This window comes from Monodelphis domestica, chromosome 2 (assembly GCF_027887165.1).
Source record: "Monodelphis domestica isolate mMonDom1 chromosome 2, mMonDom1.pri, whole genome shotgun sequence".
NCBI lineage: Eukaryota > Metazoa > Chordata > Mammalia > Didelphimorphia > Didelphidae > Monodelphis > Monodelphis domestica.
Genome location: NC_077228.1, coordinates 16,034,756 through 16,057,665, shown reverse-complemented (window position 1 = coordinate 16,057,665; position 22,910 = coordinate 16,034,756). Strand labels below are relative to the sequence as shown.

The 22,910-nt window shown below is 46.2% G+C and overlaps 1 protein-coding gene across 8 annotated transcripts in view; it reads left to right on the top strand.

Annotated features, from left to right (window-relative positions):
- NFIA (nuclear factor I A) overlaps positions 1–22,910 on the top strand; it is a 499,453-nt gene continuing 476,543 nt past the window's right edge. For 5 of the 8 annotated variants that reach the window (XM_056814129.1, XM_056814127.1, XM_056814128.1 and 2 more), the window contains exons 1-2: positions 5,681–6,228; positions 12,173–12,704. In XM_056814129.1, the coding sequence (XP_056670107.1) occupies positions 6,202–6,228; positions 12,173–12,704 (559 nt within the window). In that variant the 5' untranslated portion in view covers positions 5,681–6,201. Of the gene's footprint in view, positions 452–5,680; positions 6,229–12,172; positions 12,705–22,910 lie in introns of those variants that run through there. The other 3 variants (XM_007480487.3, XM_056814125.1, XM_056814130.1) reach the window with 3 other exon arrangements.

The following is a 22,910-nucleotide window of genomic DNA, read 5'->3' as shown; positions in this document are numbered from 1 at the left end:
GCAAATTGCAGCGATTGCGGAAATAAACAAGAGGGGGGAGCGGGTAGGGGGAGAAAGACTGCCGAATCGATTGCAACTTCTGCAAAGTCTAACACAATCCAAAGCCCACAAGGCAAAGCCAGAGAGAATCTGAGAACCAGCCAGCCCGGGTTGGATCGCTTTCAAAAAGAGGAGAGAGACAGAGAGAGAGAGAGAGAAAGAGAGAGAGACATTGAGAGAGACTGAGAGAGGGAGAGCGCGCATTGCAATTGCAAAATCCTTCTGATTTGGAGTAAAAAAAAAATCTCCAAGAAGCCTGCAATTGGCCAACAGCTTAAAAAAAAATCTCTTCCGGGTTTTCAACGGTTCCAAGTTTATTTAGATATTTTTAAAATGCAAAAAAGGTGGCAACAATGAAGCAGTTCGTCTGAACCCTTTAAAGTTTCTCACGTACTCTTTTTACATTGCAATGGTACGTGATGCGTCAACTTTCTATTTTGCATTTATATGATACGTGCTTTATAAACAAAGATGTTGGTAGACTGGCTTTTGCTTAATGGTTAAGACTTTAAAATGATTTGGTGCATCGCGTTAAGTGCTTGCTTGGAATGTCTACTGTGATGTGCTTTCTGGGGTTTGCTTGTTTTTGCATTTGTTTTCTTTTGCAAGAGATAGCTATGTGGGTGGGTATGGATATATGCACCAAAAAAACCGGGTTTCCTTCTTTTTTTCTGGGGATTTGAGAAAACCGCTGAGGTTGACAGATTTTTTTTTTCTTCCTAGCGCTTGCTCGGTTCCAAAAAGGGGGGGGGGGGGAATCCCTACGTGCTCGGCTCGGTAAAAAGACGTCTAGCCTCAGCAGTCAACCTAACCCGAAAAGCAATGTCTGGACCGAGGAATAATTGACTATTCGATCCTCTAATCAATGTTACCAACGCGGGCGATTGACAAGGTCTTTGTCCAATCAGGAGAAAGCCTGGGTGTAGTATGGTTCGAAATTGCCAAGGGGGTGGGGCAGAGGATGTCTAAAGTTCTCTGCGCTCGGCAGGGGATGGTGTACCAGAGCCTGTCAAAGCTACAGAAGTCTTCCGGCTTTAGCAAACACAATAGGGAAGTGTTGTGGTGGTTTAAGTGAAAATACTGATTAGCCGCAGTTTTGCATGAGTTTTATGCCTTCTTTGTTGCATGCTGAAAGATACCGGAAACGCTTTGCCAGTGGAAATCTGGAACTTTCAAAGATTTTTCCTCCCCCGCCCCCGCCCCTCCCGCTTAAACAGAACCTAGGAGATGGGCTCCAGGTTAGGTGAGCCTCCTTTTAAAGCGGAAATAATGAAAGGGTCTCGGCCCGGCTCGGAAAGGTGTCCGAGCGGTCGGGCTGGTCGAGCCCTGGTCAGCTACTGCCTGCTAGCCCTGGGTGCTGCAGTGGCCCACGCACCCGAGGGGTAAGGCGCTGACTCAGAAAGTTCTTTGGAAGAAAGTCTGCGCTCTTTCCTGCTCCTAATCCCTGAACTCTTGCTCTGCTCATCCTTGAGTTGCTGAATTGTAAGAAGGGGCCTGAGGGAGCGAAAGCGAGGCTGTTGGCCTGGGCTGTTTCCCAGGTAGAATGACAGCTGTTTTGTCACTTTGGAAGGAAGAGAGGGCCAGGACGAGGCTCCCCCCTCCTCCCCCACCCCTTGTAACCAGTGTATCCCTCTATGATCCATTGTGAATAAAAAGCACAAGGGAAAGGACTCTTGCTATTTCTCTGCCTGCATGGCTACCACCTCCCTTCTGAAGGGTAGGACTGTGGGAGTTGACTGGGAATAGCTTGCTGGCTGCAGGAGTCCAGTCCTGCGACAAGTGCCTGACAGAAGTTCAGTAGAAACCAACTGCAAGAGCTTGTATTGGAGTCAGTAATTGGCAGCCTTTGACTAAACCCTCTTCCTTTTCCTCCCCACCCCCACTCTCTCTGTGATCAGTGTAGGCACCTAATCCTGTTGGGAAGTGACAGGAAAAGAATATGAGCTCTTTCTCCTCTTTGAGTTAAATTCCTAGCTAAGCAATACTGACTGCATAGGCTTTTCAGTTTGGAAATCAGAAGGTTTGACAACCGGCCCAGGCTACTGGCTACTTTAGCATCAGGATTTTTGCAGGGAGGTATCCAAATGAGTCTGGCACATTAGACTACCAGCCTGTGGCTCAGTGGAGCAGCCGGAGGGGATGGAGGGAAAGGGTGCACCGAGTGTGGCTTCCTAAGGAGACTGTCTTCTGGTTGGTTTTAGGGGTAACTTCAGTGCCTCAGGTATTAAAGCCTAAGCCATATTAATAAGATTTGGCCATTAAGTACCTTCCAAATGAAAGGTATTTGAGATGGACGCATAAGTGAAACCTTATTGACGTAATTTATATATCTAAGAGGATTTCACTCAGGCTGGCAAGGTAAGGTTTCTGCAAATAAAACATAGCAAATGCAATGCCGGGCAGCCTGCCAGGAAGAATATGGATAGCAGAGATCATGGCAGGAGCCTCCTTCACTCACAGACAATCCCATTCCAAGGCAACCTCCTAGCACTAGCAAAATAAATGATCGAAGGGGTTATTTCCAATGATGGAGTGTGTGTGTTGGGGGGGGGGGGCGACAGGGGGTGTGATCTTTCCTAACAATGAATTACTTTTGTAATTGTATGCACTCATTCTGGGTAGGACTTCACCTGTGTTGTGTACTGTCAGTCTCTTTTCCAGGCTTCTTCCTTCTCTCCACCCCACCCCCTTTTCCTGCTCCCTCTTCCAGCCCCTTCAAAATATCTTCTTTAAAAAATACAACTCAGTCTGACTGATTTAACTTTGCAACTGGGGCAGAGGGGAAACTTGGCAACCTAGCTTTGTACCTAACACTTTGTTTCTTTGTGAGCTTTTGAATCTGAAAAGTTACCAGGCAGGAGCAGGCATCTGCAACTATAACTATCTGTTGGAGTTCTGTTCTCTGGGAGGCGGGAGTCCTCTCCCGGCATAGTGCTGTGTTTTTATTTCTGGAGGAAGGGGGCAAGGAAGGGAGGAGAGCCCCGGGGAGGCTAAAGCCAGCGAGATAGAGAGAGAAAGGAGCGGATGTGGAAGAGCTTGGGATTCAACCCTTGCCTAGAGGGCGCAAACAACCGTCCCATATCCAAAAGTCTTACTAAGGGCGCCAAAAGTTACTTAAGATAATATTGCTAACCGCAGAAAGCTGGAAATTGCGGGTCAGCCTGCCTGCTGCAACAAACACAGTTTTTAGAGCAGAAAATATCAGCATTAACTTTTTTTCTCTCTCTCCTTTTATTTTTATAAAAGACAGGGCAGGGCGCCAGCGGCTTCCCTTTAGTCCTTTCTCCTCCCACCGCTGTCCTACAGTATGAATCTTGCCAGTGTAGGAGCAAGGGGATAGAGGCAGATGTGAAATGTATCTTCCACAATATGAACAGCAAGATTGTAATCGGCCTTTAGAAGAGGGCTTCCCAGTGGTAGTAGTAACACTGCACACACACATACACACACACTCAACAGTAACTTCTCACTATGCCTCAGTTACATGTCAGGACTGTCAGCCAGAAACTCAGATCGAGGAAAGAGGAATCTTGGAGTTCATCGAAGTTCCCATTTCCAATACAATGTCTCTGTCTCTGTCTCTGTCTTTCCTCCCCCTCCTCTGTCTGGGTCAGGAGCAGTAGCAATGACTTTGCCTTGGACTGATGAAATCTGATCCTTGAAGTCATTACCAAGGTCTCCCCTTAATAATCTTGACTTTCCCCAAAGTTTTGGGGGAGGAAAGCAGGATGGAGAAGGGCTCACTAGAATTTTGGGAACAATAAACTGCCAGGAAAGGCTGGATGCAGGGTATTTGAGAAGACTCTTGTGTGTTGCCTCTTTCTGTAGCACATCTCTTCTTTTTAGATCACAGTGGGCTTCGACCATAACCTTGTATGTGCTCAAGTGGGTTGCTCTCTGGCCTTTTTTTTTTTTTTAATTTTTTTTAACAGCATCTTTAGTTATTCTCAGGCACCTCCTGGAGCTTTCCTTCACCTTTGAGGGCTTTCCTGTGCCAGAGCCTTTCCGCATGGTCCTTTCTTCCTTTCCCCCTTGGTGTGAATTTGAGAATGTTTTGGGTACAAGGTTGTAAATTTGGAAGAAAGATGGGAAGAGAGATGGGAAAGATGATGAAAGTGAGAGATTCCCCCACCCCCCCATGTTTGAGACTGGAGAGATTTTTTTTTTAAGTCAATTAGGAAAACTAGCTTATTGGCATCTTTCCAAAGCAAAAAGAAAAAAAGGCTTTTTTTTTTCTTTGCAAAAACAATACCTTCCCAATCTCAAATCATAGCAGGAAGCTCGTGGCTGTTATTAAGTATTGGGGGGGGGGGAGGGAGAAGAGGAAGAGGAGCTCAGTAAGACATCCCTGGTGTTGGATCAGACTTACAGGAAAGTTCATTTTGGAGAAATATTCACTTTTGGATTTTAAATGACCCTCTCTAAACACACTTTGGAGGCCATTCCAGTTTCCTCTTTAGGGCAGCCCCGCCCTCTGTTCCTCCACTTTCCCACTTCTCCCTGCCCACCCCCCCCCCTTTAAAATTTTACCAAGTGTTTTTTGTTTGTTTGTTTGTTTTTTTAATAGATATAGTTGTTTCTGAGCTTGGTCGAACTTTTTTGATGTCTCCTCTGGACTCAAGCCCACCAGTTTCACAGGGCCAGGACATTCATTAATCTTATCTTACTTTTTTTTCTTCAGCATCCCCTCTCCTCCTTTTCCTCCCTTCCCCACTTTGGCCTTGAGATGAAGAGTTCTTTGACTAATAGTTACCTTCCCCAGCTGAGGAAGGAGATAAGCAGGGCTGGGGCTTGGAGAAAGTTTTCAGGGTCCCAGTGCATAATTAACTAGCACGATCAACCCCTTCTTCCAGCGAGGGTCAGATCCCAGGAGATTTCCCCAAAGCTTTCAGTTGTAGAGGGAGGGAGGACAGGGGCCCAGACGCCGTAAATTGTCAAAATACTTGTGCCTCTATGGAAAAGTGGACTGCATACAATGGGTGGACACAGGCACGTCCGGCGATGTGCGTGAAGCGGGGAAAGTTGCTCCCGCGTGTTCCTTCAAGCTCTGCGGCTGACGGGGTGATGGGGAATGTAGAAAAGTAGTTTTGTTTGCTTAAGCACCTCGTGTGGTCGCCCTCGGTGCCCGGGAGGAGCGACGGTATGTGGGTATGTGTGTGTGTGTGTGTGTGTGTGTGTGTGCTCCCACTGCGTTCCCTTGCAATATATAAATGTACAGCTACATACAGTGACAGAGAGGGGGGGAGGGAGGGAAAGAGAGAGGGAGAGAGAGAGAGGGAGGGAGGGAGGGAGGGGGAGAGGGAGGGTTGGCCGATCAGCACTGCAGCCGCCCCCCCTTCCCCTCCCCAGCCCTCCCCCCCTTCCCTCTTCTCCCCACCCCCCATCGGCAGCAGTCAGCGAGCTGCTCGGCTCGGCTCCGGCTCTGCTCCGTTCGGCTTTGCAGGGGTGGCGGCGGCGGCGGCAGTGGCGGTGGCGGTGGCGGTGGTGGCTGTGGCTGTGAGGCGCAGAGCGGAGGAGGAGGAGAAGGAGGAGGAGGAGAAGGAGGAGGAGGAAGAGGAGGAGGAGGAGGAGGAGGAGGAGGAGGAGGAGAAGGAGGAGAAGGAGGAGGAGGAGGAGGAGGAGGAGGAGGAGGAGAAGGAGGAGGAGGAGACCAACAGCTCTGGCTGGCTCCCGGGGACTGGAGGAGCCTGTGGGCTGACGCGGGAAAGAAAAAAAAAAAACCGAGGAGGGGAGGGGAGGGGAGGGTGGGGGGGGTGGGGGGGAAGTGTGCACTATGCCTTTAACGCCTGGGTACAGTAGCCCTGCCTAGCGCAGTGTGGGGAAACTCTAGGCGGGGTGAAAGTTCAGCCCATGGAGCGGCAGTGAGCGAGCGCTAGCTGCAGTTTGAGCAGAGTTGGAAATGTGAAAGCAAGAAGCGGGCTTGATTTTTTTTTTCTCCTCTCCCTCCCCCCTTCCTCCTCCTCCTCCTCTCCTCCTCCTCCTCCTCTCCTCCTCCTCCTCCTCCTTTCCTCCTCCTCCTCCTCCCCTCCTCCTCTCTTTCTCTCTCTCCCTCTCTTTTCTCTTTTTTCACACACACACGCACACCTCCAAACCACACACACACACACACACACGCACGCACACACACACACACACACACACACAGAAGCCCCCACAGCAGTTATGTATTCTCCGCTCTGTCTCACCCAGGTAAGCAGATGTTTGGATGCCGGGGGGGTGGGGGGTGGGGGAGAGGTTGGGCGCGCGGGGGGAGGGGGGCGGGCGCGGGAGGGGGTGGGGGGCGGCGGTGGACAATCGGGCTGGTTCTGCCTGCTCTGTGCATGTGTCTGCCTCCCTCCCTCCTCCCTCCCTCCGGGTGTGCCTGGCTCTGTGCGTGTCTCCCTCTCGCTCTCTCTCCCTGCGTGTGGGAGAAAATACAGCTTTAAGAAAGTAACTTTGTTTCCATTCGGTTACATTAGCCTTCCACGGCCATTTGTGCGGGCACCGGCACATGGCTAATGGCGCCCACTTATTAATGGTTTAATTAATATGGGGGGGGGGGCAGTGCAGAAGAGGGCTATGCTCTCTGACGATCCGCACGTGTTGAGCCGGGTCCGAGTCCCTGACACTCCTGGGCAGCTGAAATCAGGGCAGGGGAGGTCTGGGGATTAGGAGCAGCCCCGGATCCCCGGGCCTGGGTGTGGGGGCTAAGGACCCACGGAAAGAGGTACCCTCTTTCACCGCCTGGGACGGAGGGGGCTTTGAAAAAACAGTGCCATCGCAACTCCCCGAAGCGCGTAGGCAATTGGGGGGATTTTGCATCCGAGAAGAATAGGTCCCCCCTTCACTGCTCCTTTAGTCCCCCGTCCTCCCTCCCCAGCCCTCCCCTCCAACTCTACTTTTTTGGCTGTGCTAAGGGGCGATCTGGGTCCCGCGGCGACCCAGAGGGGAGAGGGGTTTCCAGGAGGCGAGGGGTCCCTTCCTGTCGCTGTCCCCAGATCGATCGTTCTCCCCAGCTCAGGATGTGCGGGCACGTCAATCCTCATTCTTTGCGAAAACGGGTCGTGTGAACTCGCACGGGCCCTCCACTTGCTGGGGCTGGGGGGACCCACCGCCTTTAGGCACCCCCGTCTTCTCTACTTTTTAATTTTTTTCTTTCTGTTTAATTTCTTTAAAAAAAAAATGAAACTTTCGGTGCGTGTGCGCTGAGAAAACGCAACACTAAAAAAAAAAAGTTGCGTTTTGCCTGCTGGAGTTTGGTCAGTTTCTTTGGCTTGGCGTCATTTTCCTCGGGCTGCTCAGGAAGAGGCAGCTGTCTTTTAGCCGAGCCGGTCCGTTCGGGTGGCCGGCCGGCTCCCCTCCCTCCCCCGAGCGTCCAGCCTCAGCCTCGCTCTCTTTCCTCTCTTCTCCGGACGGACTCACTCTCAGGAGCTGGGGCTGCCGCTGGCAGCGGCCGCTCCTCTTCCTACCTTAACTCCCTGCTCCGGACTTCGGGCAACTTTTCTTTCTGCCTCACTCTGTCTATTCGCTCTCCTCTTCTCGTCCCCACTCCCCCTCCCCTATACGCCCCCCCCCCCCCCCCCCATCCCCTTCAAAATATGGCTTATTCGCGGCTTCTGCCCAGCTCTGAAGAGGCTGGATTCTTTATTTTCATAGACTCAAAGGCACGAAGTCAAAACGCTTTAGAAAATGCCTTTAAAAATGGGAGCGAGAACTCCGGTGGCTGAAGTGTCTCCTCTCTGGATATTATGGCCCCTCCACCAAGCCGTTTTATTCAAATAATGATTATCCGGAGCTCCGTTCTCCCCCCTCCCCCCCAACAGCCCAGACATTAAACTACATGCCTTCAATTAGCTGCAAATAACGGTTTAACTAGAACTACCTCGTGAAGGACCAGAAGCAGGCTTTTCCCTTTCCTTGGAGCCCTGCTGATTCCTTTCCCATATATATGCCACCGTTATCATTCCTGTATCTCACAGTAATAATAATAATGAGGAGGAGGAGGAGGAGGAGGAGGAGGATAGAGATAGCTGTTTAGGCTCAGAAGGCTCCCCTGCAGAGCCCGGGTGAGAAGAGGCTTTGGGGGCTTCGGGCATTGCCGTAAAATTGGGGATTCGTCCCTTTTGATCTTTGGGAAAAGTTTCCCTACAAACTTCTGGGGTTTTAGTGCCTCGGAGGAAACTTTCCCAGCACTCTGGCTGGGCTCCCCGTTTCAGTGGAGTTCAGGATGTGGTTCAAGTGGAGGAGACTTTGAATGAGCCCCTGGGGCTGCAGTGACAAGGCTGAGATTCTGAAGCCTGGGTCTGGCCACAGTTTCAGCCACAGGTACAAATTGAGTCAGATGGCACCCAGGGCACCCAGGTTCTGGGCCCCATTTGCAGTGGCCCTTGCACAAACCTCCTTTATGTTTCCTCTGGAGGGTCCCCCTGTTCCATTGTGAGTCTAGGAGTGCCTTCAGAAACTCCAAAGATGGTTTTCTTTGGGTTAATGAACAATTATCTCATTATGTAAACTTTCTTCTTGCGGCATATTGGGGAAGGAGTTCGATTCAGCAGGCCTCTTTTCTGGAAAAGCGACAGAGAATCACTTACTTCTGTGTTTGTTTATAGAAAACGTAGGCTGAGCGCTCCTACAAACTCTTTTATTTGCCTTCCTCCACTTTAAAAAATTAGATAATCATTTTACTTAAAGCTTTGGCTCTTTGGGGAAAGTTTAGGAACCATTTTAGAAAGAAAACCTTCCTACATAGCCCAATATTGCTTAAAAAAATAAAACTGGCCCAGAAACCACGGGGAAAGATTGTAGCCGGAAGGACAGGGTCCTCGTACCCTGTACAGTGTTTTGGGACCCTCTACCAGGCCATCGAAAGCTGTCTGAAGAATACACATAGGCATGGTATGCCCAACCGTCGCCAATGCCACATAGTGCTAGTCGGGCAGCGATTTATAGGTGAGCCTTGGCCCCAATATTCGATTGCAGAAATATCAACCGCCAATGGCTCTTCCTTGCCAACAGATCAATGCCATAGATACTGATTCTGATCCCGAAAGGTCTGGAAACTGAAGGATTTTTTTTTACATTTTTTTTTATCAATAGCACTTAGCTTTGCTTCCTGAGTCTGTGTGCACATATAAAATGGTCTTTGTTTTCGCTGGACGATATTGGAATATTGCTGAGCTCAGGATCGTGTTTGTGGCACTGGAAACCTGATTTAGAAAAACACATTGCCATTTAAAAATGAGAAACAATAACTATGGACGTCGAAACTAGGGATACTGTTTAGCTTTGCAAGATTAAACTGTGTGGAAGCTGCTGGGGAGAGAGCATTTGCAGCCTGGAGTCTCTGGTTTCTTTTTTCAACCCTCCATGAGACAAAATGAATTTTTAAAATATTGAAAGTTTTGTGTTTTTTTTTTTTAACTTTGTGATTTTATGAATGAACCCAGGCAACAACAAAACCACCTTCTGGAGACCTTTGGGGGGGAAATAAAATCCAGTGACTTTTGTCATAAAACCAAGGAGCGAATTCCATTTTAATAACTAGCAAACCCTTGTCTATAGTAGTCGACAGTTAGTAGAGAGGCAAGTGGCTTGTGTGTGTGGGTAGGGACAGTTGGAAAGTGACCAGGGACCTCGCCACACTTAGGTAATATTGTCATTTCTCATTGCAAAGTCACTTTCGAATATTGTGAAATGTTTTCATGATTCATCACGCCTTTCACTGAGCTTTGCCATAAGCTCTGAATTGCTGGGAGCTAAGTTATTCTTTGCTCTATAAAATGAAATGGGACTGAGGGCTTTAGAGTGAAAGGCCTGTGTGCATGTGTGTGTGTGTGCATGCGTGTGTGAGTGTGTGAGTGTGTGTGTGTGTGTGTGTGTGTGAGCTCACTTTGGAGTTGAAGGCAGTCTGAGTTCTTTGCTTCTAGAATAGCGCCGAGTTTTGGTCCCAACATGTCCTGGCTAGGAGAAAGTCCGCCAGTGGGAAGCACTGTGTTAGACATACGACTTGGACAGTTTCGAGTTTTTTTCCAAAGATATGTCCAGAATTTAGGGATGGTTAAATACCCGGCTGTTGGAGGGGGAACTTTTAGGAGTCTGAGTGTACCTTAGTTCCTAAACTCTGACTTCAGAGAAGGAGAAAGAAAAAGAAAAGGAAAGGGACTTTTTAAGGATCAATCAACTGGAGGCTCTCAAGCATCAGAAACATTTTTTTGTGTGCTTTTTAATGACTTTTTGTGGCTCCCGCGGCTGCTTTTGCTGTACATTGGCCTCTGTCAAGCCATTTCTCTGCCACCGAAAGCAGACACATATAGTGTGCCTGCCTCTACTTAAAAAAAAAAATTCTTACCGAAAGGAGAGCATTTCTTAAAACTTGTGGGAAATACTAGGCCCAGCTTGTCCAGAAGTAGAAAAAAAAAAAGGTCCCCTGACCGAATATTCTAAATATTCTATTAATCCTCATTTCTCCTTATGACCAGTACTTGGCTAATTTTACTTAATTACTAGGCCCACATTTTTATTTAACCCTAACCGTACTCACCAACAAATATATAAATATATATGTGTATATATATATACATATATATATATATAAATAAATTTTAACCTGTTGGCCTCTAAAGGGCACGTGTTGAGTAAGTTATGAAGCTAGCTAATATTTCAATATTGATGACACTCTGTGTGTGTGTGTGCGTGTTGATTGCTTGGGTCTTTGAGATGCATTTTCTTTCAGAAGGCCATTAGAAATGATATATTTTTTAAAAATTGATATTTTAGAATATTGGTTTGCCCTTCCTTCCTTCCTCTGTCTGGCACAACATAGCAGTTATCTATGTGCATTTCTTTTCATTTTACATGCTCAAAAGTGAGCACGTTATTTAATTTAATTTTTAATTTATTTTATTTTATTTTAATTTAATTTTTTTTTTTGTGGAAGGAATTATGGGAGAATGTCCCGACTATTAAGGAAGCATTCTGTGGTCTCAGAAAGCCCTGCGTTGGTTCTGCTTCCATGTGTCACAGTTTTGTTTTCTTCGAAGATATCAGGTGTTTTCACTGCATTGGCAATATAAAATAATGCAGATCATCCTATTATGTGAAATTCAACTTAATTGCTGGGCACTTTAAAGATCTTAAATAGATGGCCTTTCACGTTGAACAGCACATTTATGAAAGTATCTTAAATTTGAAAAATACGGACTTTTTGAATTCTTAGTAAGACAGAACCGGAAATATTTCTTTTATTAAAATAAAATCATTCTTCTTCTTTACATAAATAAATTAAAAACATATATGTGCAACCTCTCTGGTCTTGAAGACAATTTTAGATTTTCTATTTATAAGTACGTCTTTCTCACACACACCCCCTTTTCATTATACACGACTCCAGCGTCCAAAATTTTCTTTTTTAATCAGAGATATGTAAAGGGTCACCATTTACTTCTTCTTTTGAAGGAGACCTGCCTCCATTTTCTGAATTTTTTGTTATTTTCAGGGGGGATCTGTAGGTCTTCTAGCCATCCAAAAGGAGTATTAAAATATAATAAATATGAAAAAGTTTTGCATCTCTCTGTAAAGTCTCTCAGAGAGAAACTTTTTAGTATCACCGAATGCCATTGCTAAATCCATCTTGGAGAAAAAATTTTTACTCTGCCTTGCCTTGGACCTCTCCGTACAAACATTGATTGGCAGATAAAGGTTCTGGATTTGCCAAATTGGCGGGCATGCCCTGGCTACCCCACAAGGAGTGGGGTCAGAGCTAGAGCAAAGTAAGATAGGCTTGCTTGGAAACCTGGCGAAGGTTCGCATCGGGCTGTTTGTCCTCTCCTGGGTAAATTTGTCTTCCATCGGCCATCTCAGAGGAATTTGAACACTAGGCCTCACTCCCTGACCAGACCCGCTGGACGGTCATGCCGGAGAAATGGTCATGGTTTCTAACCCAGCTTTTCTTTTCCCTCTCGGGCAGAGTTGCGCTACTCAACTCATTTCTTTGTGGCTTCTTTTAGAAAACTTTGGGCGTATCCAAACAGAAGACGCCTAATTCCCATTTCATTTAAAATAGGAATATTTTCTTACGGAAAAGTCTTTTTCTTTGGTTTCCATTGTGTTCACCGAGACAGATACACATTTATTATTTTTGTATTCTCTTCCTTAGGATGAATTTCATCCCTTCATCGAAGCACTTCTGCCCCACGTCCGAGCGTTCGCGTACACGTGGTTCAACCTGCAAGCCCGAAAACGAAAATACTTTAAAAAACATGAGAAGCGCATGTCAAAAGAGGAAGAGAGAGCAGTGAAGGATGAGTTGCTAAGCGAGAAACCCGAAGTCAAACAGAAATGGGCATCTAGACTTCTGGCCAAATTACGGAAAGATATCCGACCTGAGTATCGCGAGGATTTTGTTCTCACGGTTACGGGGAAAAAGCCTCCATGTTGTGTTCTTTCTAACCCAGACCAGAAAGGCAAGATGCGAAGAATTGACTGCCTTCGCCAGGCAGATAAAGTCTGGAGGTTGGACCTTGTGATGGTGATTTTATTTAAAGGTATCCCACTCGAAAGTACTGATGGAGAGCGCCTTGTAAAGTCCCCACAATGCTCAAATCCAGGGCTGTGTGTCCAGCCCCATCACATAGGAGTTTCTGTTAAGGAACTCGATTTATATTTGGCATATTTTGTGCACGCAGCAGGTAAGTGTGGTGGCAGTCAAATATTGTTCTACTTTTACTTAAAAATTTTTTTTTCCCCATGTTTTCTTCTGTTATGCCAACGACTTCTAAGCTTGATGAGGAGCCCGCCGCATAGGTAGGGCAGGCAGGAGGGCTTCAAAGAGATGCCCAGAGCAGACCAGAAGGGGGGAAACTAGCCTTGAGTGAGTACTCGTGCTCCAGGCTTCCCTTGGTAAGTAGCTAGGAAAGCAGGTTGGCTTCTGGGAAGCGCGTCCAAAACACACACAATGACCAAAACAAGCCATGATGGGGAAGAGCTAACTAAGGGTATATCGGAAGTATCAAAGTTCCTGTTGAGGACAATTCTTAGTATTTCTGTTCTAGAACTTTCTGAAGCCTACTTTGCTAATTAAAAAAAAATTCAAATCCTTACCTGTCAGGTGACTGTTCTTTTACCTAAGAAAACTAGAAATGTGGGTTTTTAGGAGCTGAGTGAATGGGAAAGCTTATTATGGAGAGGAGTTGGGCGACAAATATTCTCAGGAATAATCGACAGAGAGGCTAATGTCAAAAGTAAGCCATCTATGAAGGACGGGCCATCCTGAGGTTGGGGGATTGATTTGACTTGGACTGGTTCAAAAGGGGAATAAGCCCAAGTGGTCTTTTACAGACTCCTTTAGGGGAGAAAAAAAAAAGTATGCTTTGCTAGAGAACCTTCTGGAGAGCCTGAAGGGAACGTATTGAGAGGTGCCTGAAATAATGCATTTGTATATGCTCTTTTAGTCTTGCTCTAGACAAAAGGTACATTGTGTTATGTGTAAGCTCAAGTCTTGTGTAATTTGTTGACATTTCATATGTACATACCGGTCTTGCTAGATTACCTTCCTAGCGGTTGCTTGAGCCAGATGGAAGAATGAAAATTATGGAATCCTACTAGGAGGTGATTCGATTTATCTATCTATTTCTCTCTCTGTCTACCCATTTATCTATTTGCATATTTCATTTATTTACCGATTTATTTATTTTCTGGCGGCATATTTTTTAAAGCACCCAGAAAACCCACACTGGGCTCTTTTGTGAGGACTTTGAGGGACCTACAAGAAAGAAAAGATTTTTGTTTGAGGAGTCACCAACTCACAGGAGAATATCGACGTATCCTTGAGCACCTCCCTGTTGGTGCTTTCTTCTTGGGACTTTGGAGGGATGTGGCATACTGAGCCTCTGAACTTTGGGGTTCAGGGAGCATTGATGTAGGGGAGGTGCCTCTTCCCCTTTGTGTCGTGATATTCATGGTATCAAAGATTTCTTGGCAAATGGAAGGTGTTGGTGTGCAGTGGGCAATAGAGGTAGCATAAATGACAAGACAAAAACCCCATTTTTAACCTTAAAAGCTTCAGCGTCAGCCGTGGACAGTATTAAGTCTCTTTGTAAGCGCATGTCCAGATGGGGATGAAGGTGGAGAAAGGCAGGTTTTCCTCCTTTCACCCGTCACCCCTATTTAAAGAAAAGAAAGACGGATTCGTACCAGTCTTCAGTGACCATGACCCATCCTGTCTTGTGGTCACCTGTTGGAGATTTTGAAAATCTAATATAGGTGACCGACTTAGAAATGTAGGGAAACTGATCCCGACAAACATTCTTCCATGGAAGAGAACAGTGGGCTAAAGGGGGTGCCTGCCTCCAACACTTGGGCTCTCCAAGCTCCTTCCCTTCTTTCTGTGCTGTCTATTGACTGCTTTCCCCCCGATATCATGGTTCACCTCTTTGCCAGCAGATCCCTCTATTGAGGCAGAGCACTGGGGGGGGGGTGTGTGGATTTGGGGAGCGTGTGTTTGTCAAATGACATTTAGAATGTTGCTGAGTAGCTTGAGCTGCACCCCGAAGGCCTCTGGAAGATGGATTGGGAACATCACAGATCAGGCTATCTTTCGATTTAGTTTTTTCTTGATGTATCCCAGAATCCTCGGCAGTGCCTGAACGGCGGCCAACTCGGCGGCCATTGGTTCATCCAGGCCCGCAGTCATGGCAGCTTCTGCTGTGTGCGCGACAGGAGCATTGCAAAAGAAAATATTAAGGGCCCTTTGTCTGAAAACGTTTTAGGCTGGATCTAAGAGAGTCCGAGACCTGTTATTTATGGAAGGGAAGTTGCCAATTCAAATATTAGGTAGGTTGGTCAACTTACATAGCAAGCATCTGCTAGAATACTGAAGATTTGTAAACACTAAACAATGTTTTTACCTCTTTAAAAGTTTTGAGAACTTGCCAGTGTTGGCAAGAGGCTCAGACTCTGAAACGTGCCTTGAGCTATATGCCAAGACAATTGTGGCCTTTTTATCCAAAGCACTTATTTTTTTTATCTCTCTCTCTCTCTCCCTTTTAAAAAATATTGAGTATTTGGTTCCAAAAATGCCTTTTTCTCGATGACTTCAACAGCGACATCCTCCGTGCCTTCTAAAATGGACGCGGTAATTGTTGCTTAGCTCTCGGGCCTTTTCTTTGGTCGGAAATTGTAATCTTTGAGAGAACACACGTGTAAATACTTGAAGAATGCTTCTGCTAATGCAGATTCAATTATCTTATTAAAGGAACAATGATTTATTCTTTCTCAGACGCATTTGGATGCTGCAAAGTACAATACAGGAACTCCGTGCCAATTTTTCGTCTTTGACGACGAGAAACGTTGGAGTCGTATACATTTGATGTATTTTTTTTTTTAAAGAAAACCAAAATGGAGTGAAATTTGAGCACTAGCTATGAGGATTGGCATTCCAACTCATTGAAAAGAAGCGTTTTTTAGAGCCTTGATTCAGGCTGCATTGGAGTTCTCCTGCCGATAGTTTGTAGGGTAACTTGGAGATAGGAGGCTATCGTGGTCCAGCGTCTTCTTTGTGGGAGTCAAAGCTAATTTATGGGCAGAGCCGGCCTTTAACAGATGATCTGTATCAGAATCTGCAATATCCCCGGCACGTGGCAAGGTCACCATTTCAGTTGTTAAGGTCGTCACCTTAGCCACCAGGCATGTGGCCTTTCCGATAAAGTTAACCTTTGTTCATTAGTAGCCACTCAACCGAGAACTTTCTTGAGGTTGTTTTTTTTTTCCCCCCGTGCCCCTCACTGCCCCAGTAGAACTTCTGCTAATGTAATCAGATGGTAGAAAAGGTTCTGAATTGAGGGAGCTCCATTGGGTGAGGGGTCAGACCTTTGAAGGGCTTGTCTCGAGGATGGGGTTAGATGGCTATCTGTGGGCTGAGGAGTTAGTGGCTGCGACCCCCTGGGATTCCTGACAATTGTCATTAGCTGGTGTGGGAGGGAATTCGAGCTGCCCAGACAGCTGTGTACAGATGTGTACGTGTGTGTGTGTGTGTGTCTGAGAGAGGAGTTTTCATTTGGAGGGTTTTTTGCCTTTTTTTTTTATCTTTGGATAAATCAAACAAATGGGATTATATTCTGTTTCATTGATTCCTTTGCCAATTTTTAAAACACTTTGGGAAGCCAGATCTTCTTACAAATCTTAAGAATTGTTTTTAAAAGGAAGGGATGAAGATAATGATGGTTGCCAAATTCATCTTATAGCGTTATTAGGGCTCCAATAATGTTACCGTGGGCAGAAAATGCTACGAAAGCCTTAAAACTCTATCTGCTCGCCGATTATTGTTATTGTTACTTTTCCTTCCCTTTCTCCTTCTTCGATCATGATCGTTTCCACTGTAACACACTGCCTTTAGTTTCCCCTGGATTAAAGTATCCCAAGTGGTCTTGATTTTCAACCTGAAAGATACCACTTGGTTACTTTCTTTCAATCATTCATTCATTCATTTATTTATTTATTTGCTCATTTGTTTATTTATTCATTTATTGTTTTTGGTTACCTTTGTTAGGCAGGACCTGTTGTACACACTGATAGGAACCTGAGGAGATAGAAAAATCATTAGGAAATCCTAAATCCTAAAATAGGGAATCATTTCAGCATACTCTAATCCTAGTAATAGCAACAGAATTTAGAGCCTTTGTGGTGCTTTAGGATTTACTAAGAGCTATACGTTATTGCATTTGGACTTTCCCCCAAATCCTGTGAGGCAAAAGCCATTATTACCCACATTGTCTAGTTGAGGAAACAGAAGCTTAGGGGTTAGCTGCCTTGGTCAGGGAGATGGAATTCAAACCCCGATTCTCCTTCCTTCTAGCTCTCTGTCCCTTAGTGAGAACATTTTTCAGTTCCTTTCTTTCTTTTTGCTTATATTTGGCTCCCTAGTACTCAGCACAGAACCTGGCACACAGCAAACATTTAATATGTGCTGGCTGCCTTGCCTGGTAATGCAGAAGGGGCATGTCCTACTTTTAGGGGCAAAGTTTGAGAGTGATCGTGACTGGTAGTAATGCCATTGCCCCCTCCTCCCTTCCCCGGTTGGCAGCACTGGGCAGTTAAGTGGGCAGCCGAGTTATGGAAGGGCTCTGGGAGATCCCATGTGTCCCAGCAGCTTAGAAACCCCATTAGTGCCTCGTTAAAGTGTGGGCACTTTTTGGGCTCACCTTCTCACCAATCCCGTCTCCTTCACCCCCCCGCCCAGGTTGGGCTGAAAGCTAACCTGACATCCTTCTGACTGTGCCCCAGTGTGTCTCTGCCTGGTCATGTATTTGTGCGTTTTAAGGCCCAAGTCTGATTCTTTCATTCTGATGCATTTTCTGATGATTTTTTTTGGCTTCATGATTGTCATTCCTTCATATAGTATTATCAAAAGCCGTGATATGCAGTTAGACCAGATGGCCATGCTGACAGATTGAGAATCCACTTCCCACTGCTAAAGAGCAGGTGTAAGATCAGGAGAGAGAGAGAGAGAGAGAGAGAGAGAGAGAGAGAGAGAGAGAGAGAGAGAGAGAGAGAGAGAGACAGAGACAGAGACAGAGACAGAGAGAGACAGAGACAGAGAGAGACAGAGAGAGAGAGAGAGAGAAAGACAGAGAGAGAGACAGAGAGTGAGAGAGAGACAGAGAGAGAGAGAGACAGAGAGACAGAGAGAGACAGAGACAGAGAGAAAGACAGAGAGAGAGAGAGAGAGAGAGAGAGAGAGAGAGAGAGAGAGAGAGAGAGAGAGAGAGAGAGAGAGAGAGAGAGAGGCCAATTTGAGTGTAGAATACTACTTAGGATGTAGGCAATGATCAAAATACAAAATTTCAGTCTTGCTCCAATGGACAGCTTCACATTTTAAATATACCTCCAGGGGTCAGTTATAAATCATCTTTCTATAGGAATAATGATAATAATACTAACTAATGTTTATATAGTGCTTTAAGGTTTGCAAAGTGTTCTCAATGTGTTACATCATTTGGTTTCCACAACCACCCTGGGAGGTTGGAGTTTTTATTACTTCCATTTTACAGATGAGGAAGTTGAGGCTAAAAGAGGTGCAGTGATTTGTCCAGGGTCACAAAGCTAGAGAGTAAGGCCATATTTGAACTCAGGATCTTCGTGACTTTGAGGCCAGCTGCCTGAGTCCCTAAGGAGACCTGTCATAGCTTTGCCTGCTTAAGATAATGTTGGGATTCTGGGTTCTTTTTGGTTGATGTGCCTTGGGGGAATGGGAATGGGATTTGTGGTATAGAAATCTCCAGCTCCATAAAAGGCCTTCCATCGATGCCCCTGTCACAGCTCGGATCCATGGAAAGTTGGTGGAGATCCTGATCTTGAACTGCATTCTCGGGCTCACATAAGCAGGGCTGGCGATCTTCAGGTCTCTCCAGACTCTAAGGTTGGCCCTCTACCCGCTATGCCACGCTGCTTCCTTTGACCAAGTTCCTCTTTACAACTCTCAACACGGAGGTGCGTGCTCGGTACGTCAGCTGGCATCAATCATAAAAGATGCTTTTGGTTCGTGTCACCTTAGGCACGTCAGTTCATCTCCCGAGGCCTCAGTTTCCTCATCCGTAAAGGGAAGGGATTAGATCAGGTGACTTCAGAGGTCCCTTCCAGCTCTGCTTAACCCGAGTCCCTTTACTTCCTCAGTTTCCTCACCTGTAAAAGGAGAAGGTTGGACTAGACTTTCTTTAGGGCTCTCTTCAGACTTCCCCAGAGTGATGCCTCCCGACCTCCCCATAGACTCAGACGGACAATTTCAGCCACCCCAGCAGCAGACTTTGTTCTGGAAAGTGGACCGACCGAGTCCTTGCGGCACACGACAAAGAAATGGATTTTGGTGATTGTCCGATCTAGCCCAGGACACGGTTGGGTTTTTCTTCCCGCTATCCTTAAGAGGGCGCGTCACCCTGCTGCCCCCCACCCTCCCGCCCTTGGCTGCCTCACGAAGCCCCCCCCCCTTTAGTAGCCGCCTCTGGTCCATAACTAGCCCCCACGATGACAGACCTGGCTGAAATCGGCTCTCATGTTCTGGGCAATTTGAAGGTAAAACTATATGGGTGTGTGTGTGTGTGTAGAGGCGCACACAGTATCTACAGGTACGTGTGTATAAAGAGACGTAGAGCCCAGAGCCGTCACCTCGCAAGCCTGAAAGTGTGTGTGTGTGTGTGTTAGAAGTATAAATAAATTGGTCCATCTAGATCTCCCCATCAGTCACTTCTGCACACCTGAAAGCGCCACGCAAACACCAGCTATTATTATTATTATTATTATTATTATTGTCATCATTATTATTATTTCTATAGAAAGAAGACGTATAACGGGCCCCCGAACCCTGGTCATTTGGCCCCCGAAGCATGATTTCCCCATTTTGTATTTTAATCCTCGCCATCCATTGTAAGCAGCCTTCCGTGTGCCCCCTGTACATGGGAACACCCCGCCTGATCACGTATGCAGGCGGGCAGGTGCCCCGAGATGCAGAGAAACACACACGTGTCTTTTCCATCTTGTTGGGGGGATGCCCTCCTTCTGGGACAGACAACGCGTGTCCGTCCCAGAGAAGGCGAGGAGGGAGCGCGTGACCTCCGAGGCTGGAGCTCGGGAGGGGAGGTCAGCCCTTCTAGAGCCAGGAGGTCTGCGTGTCGGGAAGAGCATTTCCGAGTTCTGCTGGCTGGCTTTGCCTCCCCGAGTTCCTGCCCTTTTTATATTTCCCTTCTTTTCCACCCAATGATGAACAGCATTAATTTAAATCTATTTAAGGCGAGTGTGGGAGAAACCACAGGCTTTGTTGTGGTCGCTGCTGTACACAGTAGGGCTGGGTGTTTCCCTTGGTGTAGCCCTCAAGCCGCTTCCACAGGCCCAGAGCAGCGTGGCCGCCTTTTAAGTCGTGCACAGAAGCACTCGCCGGCCTAATTGTTCACAAATGTCAATATGGATTATTGAAAACAATTTTGAGAATTGGATGGAGAGATGGAACGTACGGTATGAAGATTCAGCTGCAGGAGTGGGCCCAGCACTTAGTTTATTACCAGCCATCACTGTTTTTCCTGCAGAGTAGTCGTGTGCTGGCTGGAATATGGGGTGAAGGGAAGAGATGTTATTCTGAAATGGATCAGGCATTTCAAGTCCCGTGTAGGGTGTGTGTGTGTGTGTGTGTGTGTGTGAGAGAGAGAGAGAAAGAGAGAGACAGAGAGAGAGACAGACAGACAGAGAGAGAGACAGACACACAGAGAGGGAGACAGAGACAGAGAGAGAGGAGAAAGAGGGAGAGAGAGAGGGAGAGAGAGAAAGAGAGAGCAAGAAAGAGAAAGGAAGGGAAGGAGAGAGAAAGGGAGGAATGGAGAGACAGAGAGAGATAGAGGGAGAGAGAGAGAGAAAGGAAGGAAGGGAGAGAGAAAGGGAGGGATGGAGAGAGAGAGAGGAAGGAAGGGAGAGAGAGACAGAGGGAGAGAGAGAGGAAGGAAGGGAGAGAGATAAAGGGAGGGATGGAGAGAGAGGGAAACAGAGAGATAGGGAGAGATAGAAAGTAAGAAAGAAAGGAAGGGAGAGAGAGAAAGGGAGGGATAGAGAAAGAGGGAGAGGGAGGGGAGGAAAGAGACAGAGAGAGGGAGGAAGGGGAGAGAGATAGAAAGGAAGAAAGGGGGGAGAGAGGAGGGAGGGAGATTCATAGAACCTCAAACTCTGGCTCATCTGGAGATCTCTAAAAAGTTTCTTGCTCTTTCTTCAACTAAGAGATAACTTGAATACTAGGCACCCCAGGTGGGCTTGGAGTCAGGAGAGATTTGGATTCGATTCTTACATCTTTGATGCTTACTCACTGTGTGACCACAAGCAATCTTTTAACCCTTCTGATCCTCAGCTTCCTCATCTATTCATTGGGAACAATAATATCCACCTCTTGGGGTTGTTGTGAGGCTCAAATGAGGTAATGTTTGTCAGCACTTTGTTTTTCTTTTAATGAATATTTCTCTTCTCTCTAGTGTTTTTGTTTTGTTTTGTTTTGTTTTCATGGAACCAACATTTCTCTATGTGCCCAGTCCTTTTCTCCATCCTGGATATTCTTGTAAAAAAGAGGATTAAAAAAAAGTTCAGCAAAATGAGCCAGCACTGGAATAGCCCACTGACATTATATGGAGTGTTCCATATACTCTTCCTGTGCAAAGAAGCTGGGTGGGATTGGGATCTGGAGATCCTTTCAAGCCTAGCTAGACGCTGGCTGCTGTTATTAGTACTTACCTTATGGAAGCATCTCTTCATCCATCCTGCGTGACCTGGTCTCAAAACGAGGCAGTGTTGGGGCCCGGTCTTCACCATGATTTTCTGGCATTTTGGAAGGCTGCTTCCTTTGGGAGAGGGGATGAATATCTTCTTGTTAGAAGCTTTGGGGAAGGTTCTCAAGAATTAAGACAAGAACATGAGAGCACTTGCACGCGCCCTCCCTTTTTCACTTGTTCTTCTCCATCCGCAGCCCACCCAAGGACCAGGAATATCTGTGGTTCTGTGAGTGTTGAATTAGATGCTTGAAAGCCTAGCAACTATAGCCTGACCTGTTATATATATATACTATATACTATATATACAACTATAACAGTGACCTGAGGCACGTCACTGCCTCTTTGGACCTCAGTTTCCTCATCTGTAAAAGGCAAGGGTTGTACTAACTGGTCCCTATGTTCCCTTTGATCTCTAAATTGAGGATCCCTTTTGCTTCCTAGTAAGAAAAAAGGCCTAGTAATGGGATCCAGAGCATCCCAGAACTCAACCAGAACCTCAGCGTTGGGTTGTTGACTAGAGACCCTCATTTCTTAAGGGCTTAGATCCAGTTACCATTCTGAATCCCCATCATGTTCTCTTTCTCTTCTTCATCCTAGTCATTTCCTAGAAAAGCCTTGGTTCCCATGGTTTGCTATGGTGATCTCCTACAGGAAAGGGGTATATGTTGTTTCTTGGAATGATTCCTGCTGTCATTATATCAACAAATAACAGGGCAGGGGCTGCCTCCTTTTTGTTTCGGTGTCCCTGTGCCTAGCATGGTGCCTGGCATGTGATAGGAGTTGAATAATTATGGCACTGGTCAAATGATCAATTTATTGATTGAAGGGGGGAAATCACGATAAGGTTCATGGTTGACAAGACGCTGACTCTGCCGAGAGGGGCCACTTTCTTTCTGGTTCCAACTGGATTCAGAAAGTTTCGTTCAAAACCCCAATTCATATGCTTTTAAGATCCTTCAAATAGACCTTTCATTAGATCTTTAGTGCAAACCCCAGTGAAGATAGACTCGAAAGAAAACACTTGATTTGTGGTGGTGTTTGGTGGTTGCTGGGCCCTAAGATGTGGTGCTAATCCAGACGGTTACTTGAGAAGGAACCAGGGACAAACAGGAAAAAGCATTTCAGTTATTTTTAATCATAGGATTATCCATCCAGGGCTAGACGTGACCTCAGCAGCCATCTAGTCTACCCTGCTCCATTTCACAGATGAGGGAACTGAAGCCAGCGGTGGGGAAGTGACTTGTCCAATGTCCCACAGGTAGTAAGCATCCGAGGAGAGAGGGATTTAAACTGAGGTCCTCTGATTCTAGTGCCGGGACCTTTTCTCCTTTTCCATGTTGCTTCTTGTATCTTAGAAAGCTTTATTTTCCTTCTACTTAATGGTACTCCTTAATTCCCCTCATTTTCCATCTACCCTTGACAGAAGGAGATTTGGGATTTGGTGGTGAATTTGGCAAAAAGAAGAATAGGAATGAATGAATGAGTGAGTGAAAAATCATTTAAGTGCCTTTTATGTACTAAGGCTTAGTAACTAAGTATTAGGGATACAAAGAGTTCATACTCTTATTCAGAGAAACAATGTATAAAAGAAAGTTTTGCTTC